The sequence below is a fragment of the Pteropus medius genome, unplaced genomic scaffold, assembly GCF_902729225.1.
Source record: "Pteropus medius unplaced genomic scaffold, Ma_sr-lr_union100, whole genome shotgun sequence".
Taxonomy (NCBI): Eukaryota; Metazoa; Chordata; class Mammalia; order Chiroptera; family Pteropodidae; genus Pteropus; species Pteropus medius.
The window spans coordinates 279,336-297,542 of record NW_024340647.1 but is presented as its reverse complement, the minus strand read 5'-3'; the positions used below and the strand labels follow the sequence as shown (position 1 = coordinate 297,542).

The 18,207-nt window shown below is 33.2% G+C and overlaps 1 protein-coding gene and 2 pseudogenes across 1 annotated transcript; 1 reads left to right on the top strand and 2 right to left on the bottom strand.

Annotated features, from left to right (window-relative positions):
* Nucleotides 1-4,000: 4,000 nt before the first annotated feature.
* On the bottom strand, nt 4,001-4,847 carry LOC120602385 (olfactory receptor 10R2-like; annotated as a pseudogene).
* Nucleotides 4,848-10,437: 5,590 nt separating this feature from the next.
* LOC120602611 (uncharacterized) lies at nt 10,438-10,556 on the bottom strand (annotated as a pseudogene).
* A 5,786-nt stretch (nt 10,557-16,342) lies between these two features.
* Nucleotides 16,343-17,287, top strand: LOC120582811 (olfactory receptor 10T2-like). Its single transcript, XM_039838438.1, has one exon. It carries the CDS (start codon nt 16,343-16,345, stop codon nt 17,285-17,287), a length of 945 nt encoding a protein of 314 aa, XP_039694372.1.
* Nucleotides 17,288-18,207: the final 920 nt, after the last annotated feature.

Genomic DNA, 18,207 nt, shown 5'->3' with positions numbered 1-18,207 from the left:
TCTCTAGTACAGTGCACATGGAACATTCTCAAGAATTGACCACAATTGACACGGAGATAGCCTCAACAAATATAAGAGGGTTGAAATCATACCGACCATATTCTTGAATCATAATGCTTTGAATCTGGAGATCAACTATAAAAAGAAAGAAGGAAGAAACACAAATACATGGAGATTAAACAAGATGATATTGAAGAATGACTGGGTCAGAGAATAAATAAAAAGAGAGATTAAGAAATACATAGAAATGAATACTAATGATAGTAAAACATACTAAAAATGTTTGGACATGGCATATCATGTTCATATCATTACAGGTCTATCTCAAAAAACAAGAAGGAGCACAAATAAGCAACCTAATGCTTCATTTGATAAAACTAGAAAAGAAAGAACAATTGAAGCCTAAAATCAGCAGAAGGAAATAATCAAAATTAGAGCAGAATTAAATGAAATTGAAAACAAAACAAAACAAACAATAGAAAATATAAATGCAACAAAGAGCTAGTTCTTTAAGAAATTTAATGAAATGGACAACACCTAGCTAGACTCACTAAAGAATAAGAAGAAAGGACAAATAAACAAAATCAGGGATGAAAGAGGGGACATTTTGACAGACAATGCAGAAATACAAAGGATCATACATGAATAATATCAAAAAATATATAATACCAAATTTAATAACCTAGAAGAAATGGACAAGTACTTAGAAAGATACAAGCTTCCTAGACTGAATCAAGATCTGGAAAATCTAAACAAACTGATCAGCAGTATGGAAATTGAAACAATCATCAAAAACCTACAAAAAGTAAAAGTCCAGGATCAGATGTCTTCACCAGTGCATTCTATCAAACATCCAAAGAAGATTTAATATGTATGCTTTTCAAACTCTTCCAAAAAATCAAAGAGGAGGCAATATTTCCTAACTCATTTTATGAAGTCAACATTACCCTGATACCAAAACCTGATAAAGATAACATACAGAGAAAAGAAAACTACAAATAAATATCTCTCATGAACGAAGATGCAAAAATCCTAAATAAGATACTAGTGAACCGAATACAGCAACATATTAAAAAGATTATACACCATGACCAAGTGGGTTTCATCCCAGAGGCACAGGGATTGTTCAACATATACAAATTGATTAATGTGATACACTACATAAACAAATTAAAAAATAAGAAACATATGATCATATCAATAGATGAAGAAAACGCCTTCGACAAGATAGAGCATCTATTTATGTTCAAAATAATTAACAAAATCGGTATAGAAGGAAATACCTTAACATAATAAAGCCCATATAAGACAAACCTTCAGCCAATATTATACTTAATGGTGAAAAACTAAAAACCTTCCCTCTAAGATCAGGAACAAGAAAAGGAGGTCCACTATCGCCACTGTTATTCAATATAACATTGGAGGTCCTGGCGAGTACAATCAGGCAAGAGAAAGATATAAAAAGCATTCAAATAGAAAACGAAGAAGTCAAACTGTCACTCTTTGCAGATGACATGATTCTCTATAAGGAAACCCTAAAGACTCACAAGAACACTACTAGAAACAATAAGAAAATACAGTAAAGTTTCCGGATACAAAATCAATGTTCAAAAATCCATAGCATCCCTATACTTTAACAAGGAATTGTAAGAAAAAGAAGTGAAAAAAATTATTCTTTTTACAATTGTAACAAAAATAAAATTTCTAGGAATAAACCTAACAAAACATGTGAAGGACCTATATAACGAAAATTATAAGACCATGTTAAAAGGAATCGAAGAAGATACAAAGAAATGGAAAGATGTTCCATGTTCTCTGATTGGAAGAATCAATATAGTTAAAATGACCTTATTACCTAAAGCATTGTACAGATTTAATGTGATCCCCATAAAATTTCCTTTGGCGATTTTTATAGAAAAAGAACAAAAAATCTTCAGATTTTTGTGAAAACACAAAAGACCTTGAATCTCCAAAGCTATCCTGAGAAAAAAAGAGCAATGCTGGAGGCATCACTCTGCCCCACTTCAAATTACACTACAAAGTGACAATAATCAAAATGGCATGATATTGGCAGAAAAATAGACACATAGACCAGTGGAACAGAATCGAGAATCCAGAAGTAACCCATATTTATATGGGCAAATAATTTTCGACAAAAGAGCCAACAACATACAGTGGAGTAAAGAAAGCCTCTTCAATAAATGGTATTAGGAAAACTGGAAAGCCACCTGCAAAACAATGAATTTAGACTGTTTTCTATCAGCACACACAAAAAGTAATTCAAAATGGATTAAGAACCTGAATATAATACTTAGAACAATAAAGTGCATAGAAGAAAACATAGGAAATAAACTCATGGACCTTGGATATAAAGAGGATTTTATAAATTTGACCTCAAAGGCAAGGAAAGTAAAAGCAAAAATGAATGAATGGGACTACATCAAACTAAAATACTTCTGCACAGCAAATGAAACTGTCAACGAGGTAAGGAGACAGCCATCCAAATGGGAAAATATATTTGCAAACAACCTCAGGGAAGGACCTAATATCCAAAATATGCAAAGAACTCATACAACTCAATAACTCAAAAAAAAAAAATCAATTCAATTAAAAATGGGTTGAGGACCTGAACAGACACTTCTCCCAAGAAGATATACAAATGGCTAACAAATGATGAAAGGATGCTCAATATAGCTAGCTATTAGGGAAATGCAAATCAAAACCACAATGATACACCATCTCACACATTTTAGAATGGCTATTATCAACAGGACAAGTATTAACAAATGTCAGAGAGGATGTGGAGAAAAAGGCCTCCTCGCTGCTGGTAGGACTGCAAATTGGTACAGCCACTATGGAAAACAGATGGAGCTTCCTCAAAAAACTAAGAATTGATCTACCGTATGGTCCAGCAATCTCTCTTCTGGATATTTACCCCAAAGACTTGAAAAGATATATTCAAAAAGATATTTGTACACTGATGTTCATAACAGCATTATTCACGGTGGCCAGGACTTGGGAAAAACCAAAGTGTTCTAAGATAGATGATTGGATGAAGAAGCTGTGGTACATATATATAATGGAATATTACTCAGCTATAAGAAGAGATGAAATACTGACATTTGTGACAACCCTGGATGGACCTTGAGATAATTATGCTAAGCATTAAAAGCCAGACGGAAAGTTTAAAAACTATATGACATCACTTATATGTGTGATATAAATCTAAAAGCAACAAACAAACATGACTATTAAACAGAAACTCATGGATATGAACACTAGATTAGTGGTTACTGAAGGGTGAAGGGCAAGGTGAGAGGTAGATGAGGTAAAAGGGGTCAAATATGTGGTGACAGAAAGAAATCTAGCTATGGACAGAGAACACATAATGCTATATTTATAAATATATATACACCTCTATATTAAATTATACTCTTAAAATTTACTGGATTTCATTAACCAATGTCACCATAAAATAATAATGATGATAATATAAATAATAAAATAATAATAATAATAAATTTATAAAAATTGAAATTCAGAGAACAATCATAGCTTTCTTAAAGTCATGTTCTAACCAGTGGCAAACTTAAATCTAATTACTAGTACAGTTACTTCTTTTTTATCATGTCATACTGCTAGATCTAAGCCACCTTCAGAACGAGCACCTCATTTTAAGCTGGGCATAACCTCAAACCAAGAGATTTTGGATAATCGAACCAAACGTAGGGAAAGAAATACTGATTGTTAAGATCCTTTTGAGAAGAGGAAGACATCTATCCTTTAGTTACAGAGACTTGCTATCTCCTTAGTCTTTACAACTTTGAGATGAACTAATTACTGCACCTGTTTTACATAAGAGAACATTTAGTCACCACAAAGTCAAGCAATTCATTCAAGGCCACACAATTATACACATAAATAAACTAGATACTCTTTTGACTTAAATAATTAATGGCACATTTGGCCCAAATGTGTGCATACTTGAAAACTGTTCTAATTATAAACTCTTAAGAGAAAACCCAATCTTCCTAATTATTTTCCAAATGGCTAGCTATACATCTTTATTTCTGAGGTTGTATACCATGGGGTTCAACGACGGGATGATGATTGTATTGGTCACTACCACCAGCATGTCTTTGCCTGATGTATATTTAAATGAAGGTTGCTGGTAGACAAAGGAAACACAACCATAGTAGACAATGACTCGATGGAATCATCAGGATAGGATGGACGGTAAAGCCATGAGAGATGCAGATAAAGATAAAGGTCAAAACAAACATGAAGATCCCACAGATAAAGATGATCACTTTCAGAACAGTGATATGGATAATAAGTGAAATATCACGAAAATACTGGTTGACCTTGTTGGAACCACAGAAAAGAAGGCTAAAAACCAATGCCATTCCTACCAAAAATATTAGAAAGTTGCTGCCAGTTATCCACATATTCTCCAGTACAAAGGCTGGCAGATGGCATCATATAGGTCATAACCATTACTCCTTAATGCATGAAATTGCTGACAGCGAAACCAAGGAAGAAGCACATCCGGGTAGCACAACTCATAAAGCAGAGTGTCCTGAGTACAGAAAGCAGAATGATAAACATCTTGAGCAGAATGACCGTTATGTAGATTGAGATGATCTCAGAGGTAGAAAGAACACATAGAAAGAAGTACATGGGTGTATGGAGGCTGTGATCCAAGTGAATGACTGGCACGCTAATAATGTATCCACTCAAGATGACCAAACAAAGGCAAAGAAAGGTCACAAAAAAGACACACTGCAATTCCCCAAGGCTGGAGAAATCCAGCAGTAGTAACTCAGTACACAGAAGGAATTGGCCATGGAGAGTAATCTCACAGAATAAAGCCAATATGATAATATCTAAAGACCTTAAGAATGGGAAATTTAGGGAAACTTGTTCTTCATAAAGCACCTGTCTGATTTAAATGAGAAACAGCAAGCATGGGAAAGAAAAAAAATTGTAAATTAATTAACAATTATCTTAAACTAAAATGCGCCACGATGCTATTTTTCTGACAATAAGTTTAGCTTTGAATTTAGTGACAAATGTTCACATGAAGTATACAAACACTGGCTCAAGTAAAGCTTATTCTTCATGCCCCCTCTTTGGATACTTATGTCATCTCTGCTTACTTTTTTGGTAATCTAATCCTCAAAAAAATCTTTATTTACATTAATTATGATTTTAAGTGATCATATTTTTACCCATATTACTATTACATATATTCTATAAACAATAGCATTGTCTGCTTTTAGTGCCTTCCTCATCTAGGGTAATATCTACTGATCTTTGTGTTGCCTTCTTCACAAACACAGTTGCCTTTCATTACTAATTGTGTACTCTATTGCTATACAGTCATCTATTAAAGTTAATTTGGTTTAGAACTATTGTACTGTCTTAGAACTAGCCGTATAATTCCTCTACAAAATCTTGTAGAATTCTAGAACTAATTTCCCTTGCAGAAAATGCATGTCTAGAATAACTTACTTTTGCTTCAAGATTCACTGGTTGTTCATTTCATTTTATGTCTAACCTTAATATATCTGTCTTGGAGACTCATCACAATGTTGTTCCCAGGGTCAGTCTCTGAATTCTTAAGTAGGGAGGTTCAAAGACTTTCCCTAAGGACTCACAGTTATTATTGCTGGTACTAGATTATATAATTTTGTTTTATTATTTTTTAAATATGGGATATTTTAATTTTATTTTTACATTTAAATTTTTTCAGCTACATCTGTAATGTTTAATTTCTTTTTGTTGTCTTTATTTTTCAATTACAGTGAGCATTCAATATTATATTAGTTTCAGGTGTACAACACAGTGTTAGATATTTATATAATTTAATAGATAATCCCACTGATAAATCTAGTACCAACCTAACACCATACATAGTTACTATAATATTATTGACAATATTTTGTATACTGTGACTGTTTTTTAATTTTCAATTTTTATTTTTTAGTTCCTTCACCTTTCCCATCCAGGCCCCTAAAATATGCTCCTATCTGGTAACTATCAGTTTGTCTAGGTATGTTGGTTCCTTTATTTTGTTTTTTTAAATTCTACATATGCATGAAATCATATGTTATTTGTTTTCTCTAACTTATTTCACTTAGCATAATACCCTCTAGATATGTCCATGGTTTGGCAAATAGCAAGATTTCACTCTTTTTATGGCTATAATGCAAGAACTCCAGACCAGGAATCTGCACCTAGGATACTCCAGAAAAAAACAATCAGGGAGGACCAGAGGGGTGTGATATGCCATTTATTATTCACGGGGAAGCTTCAGCAGTGGCTGGTCTGAGCTGCAGAAAAAGTCACCTGGTCAAAGGCAGGCAACATTTTATGCACACAAGCAGAGGGAGGGGTTATCTCATTGAGGAAGCAGCTACCTTCTCAGGTGGATGAAAGCAAGTTGTGCTGCTTGGTTACAGGAGCAGATGATATCCATGGTAGCAGCGGTAAAATGATCTGTGGAGCAGGCACTGCCAAGAGTTCTTTGTGTACTGCTTTCCTTGGCTATTGTCCAGACAGCCAGCAGTCTTCTGACTGTGGGTATGTGGAGGGGCTATGTTCTAAATTAACCCCACAATAGATGAATAATATTCCATTATTTACATTACCATTTATTCTTTTTCCAGTCATCTTTTTCCAATCATCTATCAGTGGAAATTTAGGTTGCTTCTGTATCTTGGCTATTGTAAATATTGCTGCAATAAACATAAGGATGCATGTATCTTTTTGAATTAGTGTTTTGGATTTCTTCAGATAAATGCCCAGAGGTGGAATTTCTGGGTCATATGATAGTCCTATTTTTAATTTTTTGAGATATCTTCATACTGTTTTCCATAATAGATGAACTAATTTGCAATCCTATCAACAGTGCACAGGAGTTCCCTTTTCTTCACACCCTGGCCAGTATTTGTTTTTGCTGATTTATTGATGATAGCCATTCTTACAGGTGTGAAGTGATACCTTATTGTAGTTTTAATTTGCATTTTCTGATGATTAGTGACCTTGAGTATCTTTTCAAACGTATCTTGGTCATCTGTATGCCCTCTTAGGAGAAATGTCTATTCAGATCTTCTGACTATATTTAAATCAGACGGTTTTGTGTGTGTTATGTCATATGAGTTCTTTATATATTTTGGGTATTAACCCCTTTCAGTAGGTTGTCTGCATCTTGTTAATGATTTTCTTTGTCATGCAAAAACTTTTTAGTTTCATATGGAACCATTTTTTTTCTTTTGTTTACCTTATCCAAGGAGACATACCCAGAAATATATTACTAAGAGTGATGTCAAAGAATTTACTGCCTAAGTTTTATTCTACGAGTTTTAAGGTTTGGGTTTTACATTTGTCTTGAATCCATTTTTAGTTTTCTCTGTATGTGGTGTAAGAAATCATTCTAGTTTTATTTTTGCATGTATCTGTCCAGTGTTTCCAATACCTTTTATTGAAGAAACTATCTTTACTCTATTGTATATTCTTGATTCCTTTGTCATTTATTAATAGACCATATAAGTGTGGATTTATTTCTGGATACTATTCTGTTCCATTGATCTATGTGTTTGTTCTTATGCCAGTATCATGCTCTTTTGGTCACTATAGGCTTGTAGTACAGTTTGATATCAGGTAGTGTGATACCTCCAACTTTGTTCTTCTTTTTCAAGATTGCTTTAGCTATTCAGGGTCTTTTGCAGTTCTATATAAATTTTAAGATTATTTGTTCTCATTTAAAAAAATGCTATTGGTATTTTGATAAGAATTGCATAGATTTCTTTGAGTAGTATGGACATTTTAACAATCTTGATTCTACCTATTCAATTGCGCAGTATATGCTTTCTTTTACTTGAATCTTCAATTTCTTATTCAGTGTCTTATAGTTGTATGACTAGAGGTCTTTTACCTCCTTGGTTAAATTTATTCCTCAGTATTTTTTGATATAATTGAAATTAGATTGTTTCTTAATTTCTCTTTCTGATAGTATGTTATTGGTGTACATACAACTCATTTTTGAATATTAATTTTATATCAGATCTAAGACTCTTTTGGGTTCCCTATATATAGTATCATGTCATCAGCAAATAATTAGTTTTACTTCTTCCTTTCCAATTTGAATGCCATGTATTTATTTTTCTTGTCTAATTGCTGTGGTTAAGCATTCCACTTTTAATGAAAGCAGTGAATGGAGACATTCTTGTCTTGCTTCTGCTCTTAAGAAAAGTGCTTTTAGCTTTTCACCATTGAGTTGGATGTTAATTGTGGGTATGTCATGTAAGGTCTTTATTATGTTGAGGTATGTTTTCTCTATTCTCACTTTAATGAATTGTTTTTTTAATCATAAAAAGATGTTGGACTTTATCATGCTTTTTCTGCAATTATAGATATGATCATATAATTCGTATGCTTCATTTTGTTTATATGATATATCACGTTACTTTATTTGCGCATATTGAACCAACCTTGCATTCCAGGAATAAATCCCACCTGATCATGGCATATGATCTTTTTAATATGTTGCTGAATTCTGTGTCCTAATATTTTGTTGAGAATTTTTGCATCTATGTTCATAATAGAAATTGACTTATAATCTTTATTTATTTTTATAATGTTTTTGTCTAGTTTTGTTATCAAGAAATGCTATCTTCATATAATAAATTTGGGAGTCTTTCCTCCTCTTCAATATTTTGGAATACTTTAAGAAGAATGGATCTCGATTTTATCTTGAACATTTGGAAAAATTTACCTATGAAGCCATCTGGTCCAGGACTTTTGTTTGTTGGGAGGTTTTTTATTATTGTTTCAATTTTGTTGGTAGTTATCAGTCTGTTCAGATTTGTTGTTTCTTTTTGATTCAGTTTTGGAAGATTGTCTGTTTCAAGAAATTTATCCATTTCTTTCCAATTGTTTCATTTATTGGCATATAATTGTTCATAGTATTTTCTTATAATCCTTTGCATTTATATAATGTCAGCTGTTACTTCTCTTTCTTTTCTGATTTTATTTATTGGGTTCTCTTTCTTTTTTCCTTCATGAGTCTGGTTAAAGGTTTATCAATTTTGTTCATTTTTCAAAGAAACAACTCCTGATTTCATTGATATTTTGTATTTTTTAAGTCTGTTTTATTTATTTCTGCTCTGATCTTTATTATTTCTTATTTCTATCCACCTTGGGCCTTGTTTGTTCTTAATTTTTTAGTTCCTTTAGGTATCAAGTTAGATAGTTTATTTGAGATTTTTCTTGTTTCTTCAGTTAGGCCTATGTCACTATAAATTTTCCTCTTAGAAGTGCTTTGAGGATGTGGTTTTATACTGTAGTGGTTGGCACATCTGCTTTACACGCAGAAGGTCCTGGGTCCATGCCCCAGTGGAGCCACGATCCATGGTCTACGACCATGTCACCTCGAACAAGCCCGATATCTGATCTTGGAAGCTAAGCATGGTCAGGCCTTGTTAGTACTTGAATGGGAGACCACCTAGAAAGACCAGGTGCTGTAGTCATAAATAATAATAAAAGAAAAAAGAAGTGCTTTGACTGTGTTCCAATTATTTGGGATATTTGTGTTTTTACTTTCATTTGTCTCAAGAAATCTTTTGATATCTTCCTCGATCTTATTGTTAATCCATTTGTTGTTTAGTAGCATGTTATTAAGCCTCCTTGATTATGTGTATTTTTTGTTTATTCTTGAAAATGGTTCTAGTTGTATATCATTGGAATCAGAGAAATGCAAAATATAATTTCAGTCTTCTTAAATTTATTGAGACTTATTTGTTGGCCTACTATGTGGTCTATTTTCAAAATGTTCCATGTGAAATTGAAAAGAATGTAGATTCTGCCACTTTTAAATGCAATGTTCTAAAAATATCAATTAAATCCATTTGGTTTAATGTGTCATTTAAGGCTATTGTTTCCTTGTTTATTTTTTGACTTGATGACGTACCTTTGGTGTCAGTGGGCTGTTAAAGTCCCTTATAATTACTATATTACTGACAATTTCTCTCTTTATGCTAGTCAATATTTGCTTTACATTTTTTGGTGTTTCTATGTTGGGTGCATAAATTTTTACAAGGGTTATATTTTCTTTTTGGATTGTCACTTTATCATTATAAAATGTCTTTCTTTGTCTCTTATCCATAGGGGACTTAGATACCCTATTGACAGCTATGGATAGATCATCTGAGCAGAAATTCAATAAGAAATATCACCCTTAAATGAGATATTAGACCAATTAGATATAATCGATATTTACAGAGCCTTTCATCCAAAAATACCAAAATATACATTTTTTTCTCTAGTAAACATGAAACGTTCTCAAAAATTATTATTTTTAGGCAAGGCAACCCTTGGTTGACCTCACAGATTGCAAGGGCCTTATCAGCTTACAATCCCTTATTTTTTTTTTAATGCCTACAGCACCTGATCTTCCTAGGTGGTCTCCCATCCAAGTACTAACCAGGTCCGATTCTGCTTACCTTCCAAGATCAGAGAGGATCGGGCTTGTTCAGGGTAGCATGGCTGTAGACACATTCTCAAAAATTAGACCATATGTTGGGACATAAAACTAACCTCAACAAATTTAATAAGATTGAAATCATACCAAGTATATTCTCCAATCACAACGCTTTAAAACAGGAGAGCAACTGCAAAAAGAAAGTGGGATAACCACAAATATGTGGAAATTAAACAACATGCTACTAAGAAATGACTAGGTCAAAGAAGCAATAAAAGGAGAGATCAAGAGATGCATAGAAATAAATACAAATTAAAATACAACGTATCAAAACTTTTTGGATATAGCAAAAGTGGTAATGAGAGAAAAGTTTATATCACTTCAGGCCTACTCAAGAAATAAGACAAATCCCAAATAAATAACCTAACATTATATCTTAAAGAACTAGAAAAATAAGAACAAATGAAACACAAAGTCAACAGAAAAATAAAAATATAAAAATTAGAGCAGATGTGAATGAAATTAAGAACAAAAGACAATAAAAAAAATAATGCAACAAAAAGTTGGTTCTTGGAAAAAAAAGAGGAGTAAAATGACAAACCTCTGGTTAGACTAACTAAGAAGAAAAGAGAAAAGACACAAGTAAACAAAATCATAAATGAAAGAAAAGAAGTGACAACAGATACCACTGAAATACAAAATATCATACAAGAATACTATGAAAAAGTATATAACACCAAATTTAATAACCTAGAAGAAAGGGAAAATTCTTTAGAATTATACAACCACCCTAGATTGAATAAGGAAAAACTGGAAAATTTAAATAGATTGATCAACAGAAAGAAAAAAGTCATCGAAAATCTTCCAAAATGTGAAAGTCCAGAATCGGATGGATGCCTTCACTAGTGAATTCTACCAAATATTTAAAGATTTAATACCTATAATTTTCAAACTATTCTGACACATTTAAGAAGAGAATATACTACCTAACTCATTTTATGAGGCCAACATTACTCTGATACCAAAATTTGGTAAAGATAACACAAGAAAAGAAAACTATAGGCTAATATCTCTGATAAACAAAAGAAAAAATCTTAAACAAAATACAAACAAATTGAATACAACAATAAGTTAAAAAAATTATACATCACAATCACGTACGATTTAATCCAGGGGCACAAGGATGGCTCAACATATGCTAATTGAGCAATGTGATACACCACATATATCAAAATAAAAGATGAAAATCATGTGATTATATCACTAGATGCAGAAAAAGCATTTGTCAAGATACAACATCTACTTATAATTAAAACACTTAATAAAGTGAGTATAGAAGGAAAGCATTTCAACATAATGAAGGCCATATACAACAAATCCTCAGCTAATATCATACTTAATGGTGAAAAACTAAAAGCTTTCCCTCTAAGATCAGGAACAAACATGAATGCTCATTCTCATCACTCTTATTCAATATAGTAATGGAAGTCCTAGCTAGAACAATCAGGCAAAAGAAAGAAATAAAAGGCATCTAAGTTGACAATGAAGAAATCAAATTGTCACTTTTTGCAAATGACATGATTCTATATACAGAAAAATCTGAAGACTCAACTGACAAACTATTAGAAACAATAAATGAATATAGTAAAGTTGCAGGATACATCAATGTACATGAAAACAAAAAAAAATAGTGTCTTTTGATAGATGACTAGATAAAGAAGAGATAGTACATATATACAATGGAATATTACTCAGTCCTAGAAAACATGAAATACTGTCATTTGTAACAATATGAATATATCTTGAGATAATTATGTTAAGCATAAGTCAGACAGAAAAAGTTGAAAACCATATCATTTCACTCGTATGTGGGTTATAAAACTGAAAGCAACAAACAACACAAACAGAGACTCATGGACATGGACAACAGTTTAGTGGTTACCAGAGGGAAAGGCAGGTAGATAAGAGTTAAGGGAGGCAAATATACAGTGATGGAAGGAAATTTAACCTTGAGTGATGAACATACAATAAAATATATGATGTATTATTGAATTGCATGTACCCTTGAAACCTATATAATTTTATTTTCCAAATGTCATCCCAATAAGTTTAATAAAAGAACAAAGAAGAAATAAGAAAAAATAACTAATAAATAACAAATTTATAGAAATTAAAACAAGAAATCTGTAACTTCTTTTCACTTTAAATAGTACAAAAACTCTGAATCTGTCAGGAATAGATATATTGTTGGATATCTAAAAGGGTAGATATTTAAAAGAAATTTGAAGAGTTTGAGACCTACTCTTCTTGATTTTGGATGTGAGAATTGTGCTCCCTCTTAACACCCTGTGATTGTCTCTGTCTTACCTTTTGTACTCTCCATTTATTTTTCCATCTGCCCTTCTAAACATCAAGTTCTTTTCAGACAGAGGCCAGTAGTTCTAAACTTTCTAGGAATAAAAAAATCACTTGAACTAATTGCAAAATATTTCCAGGCCCCACTTCAAATATTTCTTATTTAGGAGACCCTGGGTAGAACCTAGAAGTAAACATTTTACATACACTTCAGGAGGCTCACGTGTATGTAGTCCATATACAACCATTGTCGTGGACTATGCCATTCTCATCCTAGTCAGCCTTCCCTACCAAAATGATCACCAGAGTGCCCGGGACTTTGTCAGTACTCAATAGTTATTGATTAAATTCATGAATTGATGAATGCAAGAATAAATATCTGCATTGATTACTGTATTTAAAGAGATGAATTTAGCAGATAAAGAAATGAAGAAAAGGTTAGAATTTGTGCTCCTTTAGAATTCAGGCATAACTGAGATGCATAAAGCAGGAGAAACATAGAAAAAAATTATCTAGCTTATTCAAGTAGCAAACATGAAAGAGTAGAAAGAAACTATATGAAATCTATCAAGGATGGTATTTATTTAGTCCCTAAAAACAGTTCATTTATATCCAGAATTTGTAAGGCAAATGATTAAGAGAAATACAGTTTATTACTTTATTCAGTAAGTAAAATTTTGAGTCAAAATGAATGACCCATGAAAATAATCATAGTATTCAAAGCTATCCATCTACATAGATCAAGTAAAGTAAATAATTTATTTGATTTTTTTTCCCTTTACAAGTTTTCGTAATGCCTAGAATTAAAAGAAGTATCTCCTTTCGAGACCTCAATCCCCTGGAGTACCCTAACTCTATAAGACCCAAAGATTTCTCTGGAGCTTCTGCCATCAGGAACACTAATGTACTAGTATTGAAGCTGGCTACTTAGCTCCAGCCTGGCTACCAATCAGAGATTTCTTTTGTCTTTGAAGGATCATAGCACTTAGACTTTCCACAATCAAATTTGGAAGAAAAATTTAATGTCATTCCAAATTGTGCCTATTTCTCTCTCTTCTTACACTTTGATGTGATACAGGAGAAAGAAACCTGGGATTGTGGTAGAACTCTGCCTATACATGTAAGTGTTTTCTTTGTTTTACAGTTGTAAGACCACTCTTTTCTCTTAGCAATATTATCTGTCAATCCACTCTACAAATGTTTTGGGTACCAAAGAAATATTCAGATGAAGAACTGGTGAACACTATGCACAGGTGATGGGGGTCATAGCATCAGGATCCAGGCAGAAACACAGCAATAGAGACCACAAAGTGATGGCAGAGATCCAGCAGGACAAATCCCTATCATCTGAATATGGAGAGAGAGTAAAATTAGAAAAGTATAAGAGAGTATAAAACAGTAAGTGTTCCTAAAATAACAACCTAAAAATTAGGAAGAAATTGCCTGAATAGCAGGGCAAATATGTAATTTAGCAAAAGGAAAAATGTATGTTATGTATTGAAGGTGGAAGATTAAGAGAAAGGAGTAGATGGAAGGATGGAGCAGATTGCCTATATGAGGATCACACAGAATAAAGATCTATTTTCTAAGCTACTGGCGTATAAACACACAATACAAAAAATATATATTAAAATTAAAGTGCAGGTTAAAAAAAGACACAGACCTGGATAGGGTAGTTTAGGATATTTGGGATCCAGTCTCCCCACTGCTGTTAAATAGCTATGCAACCTAGATCTTTACATTTTACTTCACTGGGCCTCAGCTTCTTCATTTGTAACATGATAGAGGGGCTGGCTACTAAAAGCTAACACTATTCAATACTTACAATGGACATTTATACTCACAAAAAATGTTTTATTTCTATCATTTTTGCCATTTCAAATAAACACCTGAGGCACAAAGAAGTGATTTCCACAAATTCATAAACTGGTCAGTGGCAGAGTCATAATTGCACCCCAGGTAGTCAAGAGCCTACATCCTTCCCAGTCTCGCTATGCTCCCATTCCAAAAAATGACCCCAGAACAAATTATAGAGAAGTAAATGCACACAGTAATCAAAGTCTTAGGGATACTCAGGTATAAAGAATAGTAGGAAAGGAAATATGTTATTTGTAAAGATAGAGACAGAAATTAGTGATGTGCAATTGCAGCAAACCATACAGCTTACAGCTGAGGGACAGAGGTATGATCTACTCTGGACTAAAATACCTGAGATGATGATTAGGACAGAGAATTCTAGAAATGTCATGAGAAGTAATGGAAAGAACTAAGACTATTAGTCAGAAGGAAAATAAGACTCATAAAGGAAAATAATCACTTTATTCCAATAACTAAAGGTCTGTCATTTAAAAAAAATAATAATAACTTCTTGTGAGTATCTGCAGAGGGCAAATAAAAAAGTGATAATGTCTTAAGGGGGCATAGTTTATCTCAAATAAGGATGTTTTAGCCAATTAAGTCATCTAGCAAGAGAACAGCCTGCTTTGTGAAGCTTCTTATAATTTGACCCTGACGATGGAGATCGGATAATACTTCCCAGATTAATATAAAAGGTCTACAGAATTGGGTTCAGATTGAATGAGTAGATTCTTGAGGATTTTCTGATATACACATTGTCTGATTGTCTAAGGCTAGTATGAAGGTTTAGCATAATGTATTCTTCGAATCAAACTGTTGATCTTTCCACAGATAATGGTGAGAGTTGTTCTGAAAACATTATAGAGACAACAGGTCTTGAGGCAGAGGCCAAAAGTATAGAAGTCTCAGCCTGAGCCTTGAGGCAGAGGCCAAAAGTGTAGATGTCTCAGCCTGAGCCTATGCTTACATGGTGAGCATAAATTGAGTTTTGATTAGATTCTTAACTTCCCATACACTCACAACAAGTGAAACCTCAATATGTCAGATCATTCTGAGCCCATCCAAAAATCCTCACAATTTTTCATGAATAAATAAATCTCAATACTTTTAAATAAAAAAAATAGTATATTATATCTAAACAAGCAATATTTGAGTCAGTATATAAGGGACTGGGTAGATCAGTTTTCATTTATTTTTGTTTTTGTTTTTTTTTCCTGAATCGTATTTTCATAATAAGTGAAGATAAATGATTTCTAAGGACAGTTGCTCTCATGTGGGTTAATCTTTTAAAGTCTCGATTTCTTCTTCCATAACATGAGAGAATTAGATGAGACTAGCTCTAAATCACTTCTTGATTTGACACACTATGTATGAACTTTCCATAAGAATAAGAACACAAAGAATAGGAACAACTTTAAAAAATAAAGAAATCTCTTCAGATATCTTTAAATTGAGATAGTACTTGGTACTATTTTTCATGCCTCTTGTTTTCCCCCCATCATCACTCCTTTATCTGTGTGCTTAACTTGTGTGTTATCATCAGCTTTGTGCAGAAGCACAAATGGAGGTTGTTTGGGGGCATTTCACAACTGTCACATTCTTTCTGTTCTCGATTTCAGGATGTCTAATTCTGATACCCACTGAACAATGAAGAGACAAAACCAGAGTGTGATTACTGAGTTCATCCTTATAGGCTTCTCAAACCTGGAGGGTCTCCAAATCTTTCTTTTCTTTATTTTCCTATTGGTTTATCTGACCACTCTGATGGCCAACGCCACCATCATGACTGTCATTTGTCTGCATCAAGCTTTGCACACCCCTATGTACTTCTTTCTCTTTGTCCTCTCTTGCTCTGAAACCTGCTACACCTTGGTCATTGTACCAAAAATGCTGACCAACCTGCTTTTCACAAGTCCAACTATTTCTTTTTCTGGGTGTGCTACCCAGCTCTATTTCTTTGTTGGCTTGGCTTGTACCAACTGTTTTCTAATTGCTGTAATGGGTTATGATCGCTATGTGGCTATCTGCAACCCTCTCAACTACACACTAATTGTCAACAGAGCCACCTGCCTGCAGTTGGTTCTAGCCTCCAGTTTCTGTGGTTTCCTAATCTCTGTGGTTGTCAACATCCTGGTATTTAGTGTACCCTTCTGTGCTTCCAATCGGATCAACCACTTTTTCTGTGACATTTTCCCTGTCATAAAACTGGGCTGCACAGATACCAGCCTGAAGGAGATGGTTATCTTCTCCCTCAGCATTCTGGTGTTGCTGGTCCCCTTTGTGTTTATCTTTATCTCTTACATCTTCATTGTTTCCGCTATCCTTAAGATCTCCTCAGTGGAGGGACAGTGTAAGGCCTTCACCACCTGTGCCTCTCACCTCACAGTGGTTATTGTCCACTATGGCTGTGCTTCCTTTATCTACTTGAGGCCCACATCTCTATACTCCTCAGATAAAGATCACCTTGTGGCAGTGACCTATACTGTGATCACTCCACTACTCAATCCCCTTGTCTACACACTGAGAAATAAAGAAGTGAAAATGGCTCTGAGAAAGGTTCTCAGTAGACACTCATTTTCAAAAACTGTATAAACTAGTTGATTGGTCAGGAAAGTGTCCTGGATGAAACTTTAATTCTATGTACAAATTATTTTTGTCTAAAAGAGAAAAACGGAAATGAGGATTTCAAGTTACCTTGATTCCTTTTACTTGAAAGTCTTTCTTCAAGTTTACTCAATTTCCAGTGTAGAGATTATACATTGATCTTCAGAAAGCTGTGTGAATGTGGTAAATTTCAAGGACTAAAATCCATGATATTTTCATGCATTAAAAATGACAAGTTTCTCAGATAAACATGACAAATGATGCATTATCTTCCTGAGAATGCACAGCTTGTTGATATTCATCCTACACTAAAGGAAGTAGTGGAGAATATAGTTTAAGTTTTGAATGCATGTTAGGCATGTTAGGCAATATATGGATATACATACATATTTGTATATGTGTGTGTGTGTCTATACATACATACATACATACATACATACATACATTTTATATATATATATATATATATATATATAGAGAGAGAGAGAGAGAGAGAGAGATACACATATAGAGAGAGAAAGGAGAGGTTAAAATATTTACGAAAATAAACTATTTATAGATAAATATGGATAAAGGAGGAGGAAATTAAAATTCTAAGAAGCTAATGATAGAAAAGAAAATATGAACTGGAATCCTAAACCTGGTTTTAAATCTTAATTTGGATAATTTTCCAGTTAAATGTCATGGGTTTAACCTCTCTTATGGTCTGTCATCACCTATGCAACCTGAGACCCTTACTGTCTCCTTGGTGAGGCATTTTAAGAACTAAATAAGTTAATACATGAAAAGCAATTCCATGCTGTCTCACAGAAGACATTCAAAATATGTATTAGTTCCCTTTCACCTGTTTTTTATTTTCTTTTCTTCTTTTAGTAAACTAGAATCGTACTTAATGTGAGATATAGTAT

Excerpts from the sequence above, each read along its gene's own strand:
- LOC120582811 (XM_039838438.1), top strand. The coding sequence starts at position 16,343 with ATGAAGAGACAAAACCAGAGTGTGATTACTGAGTTCATCCTTATAGGC.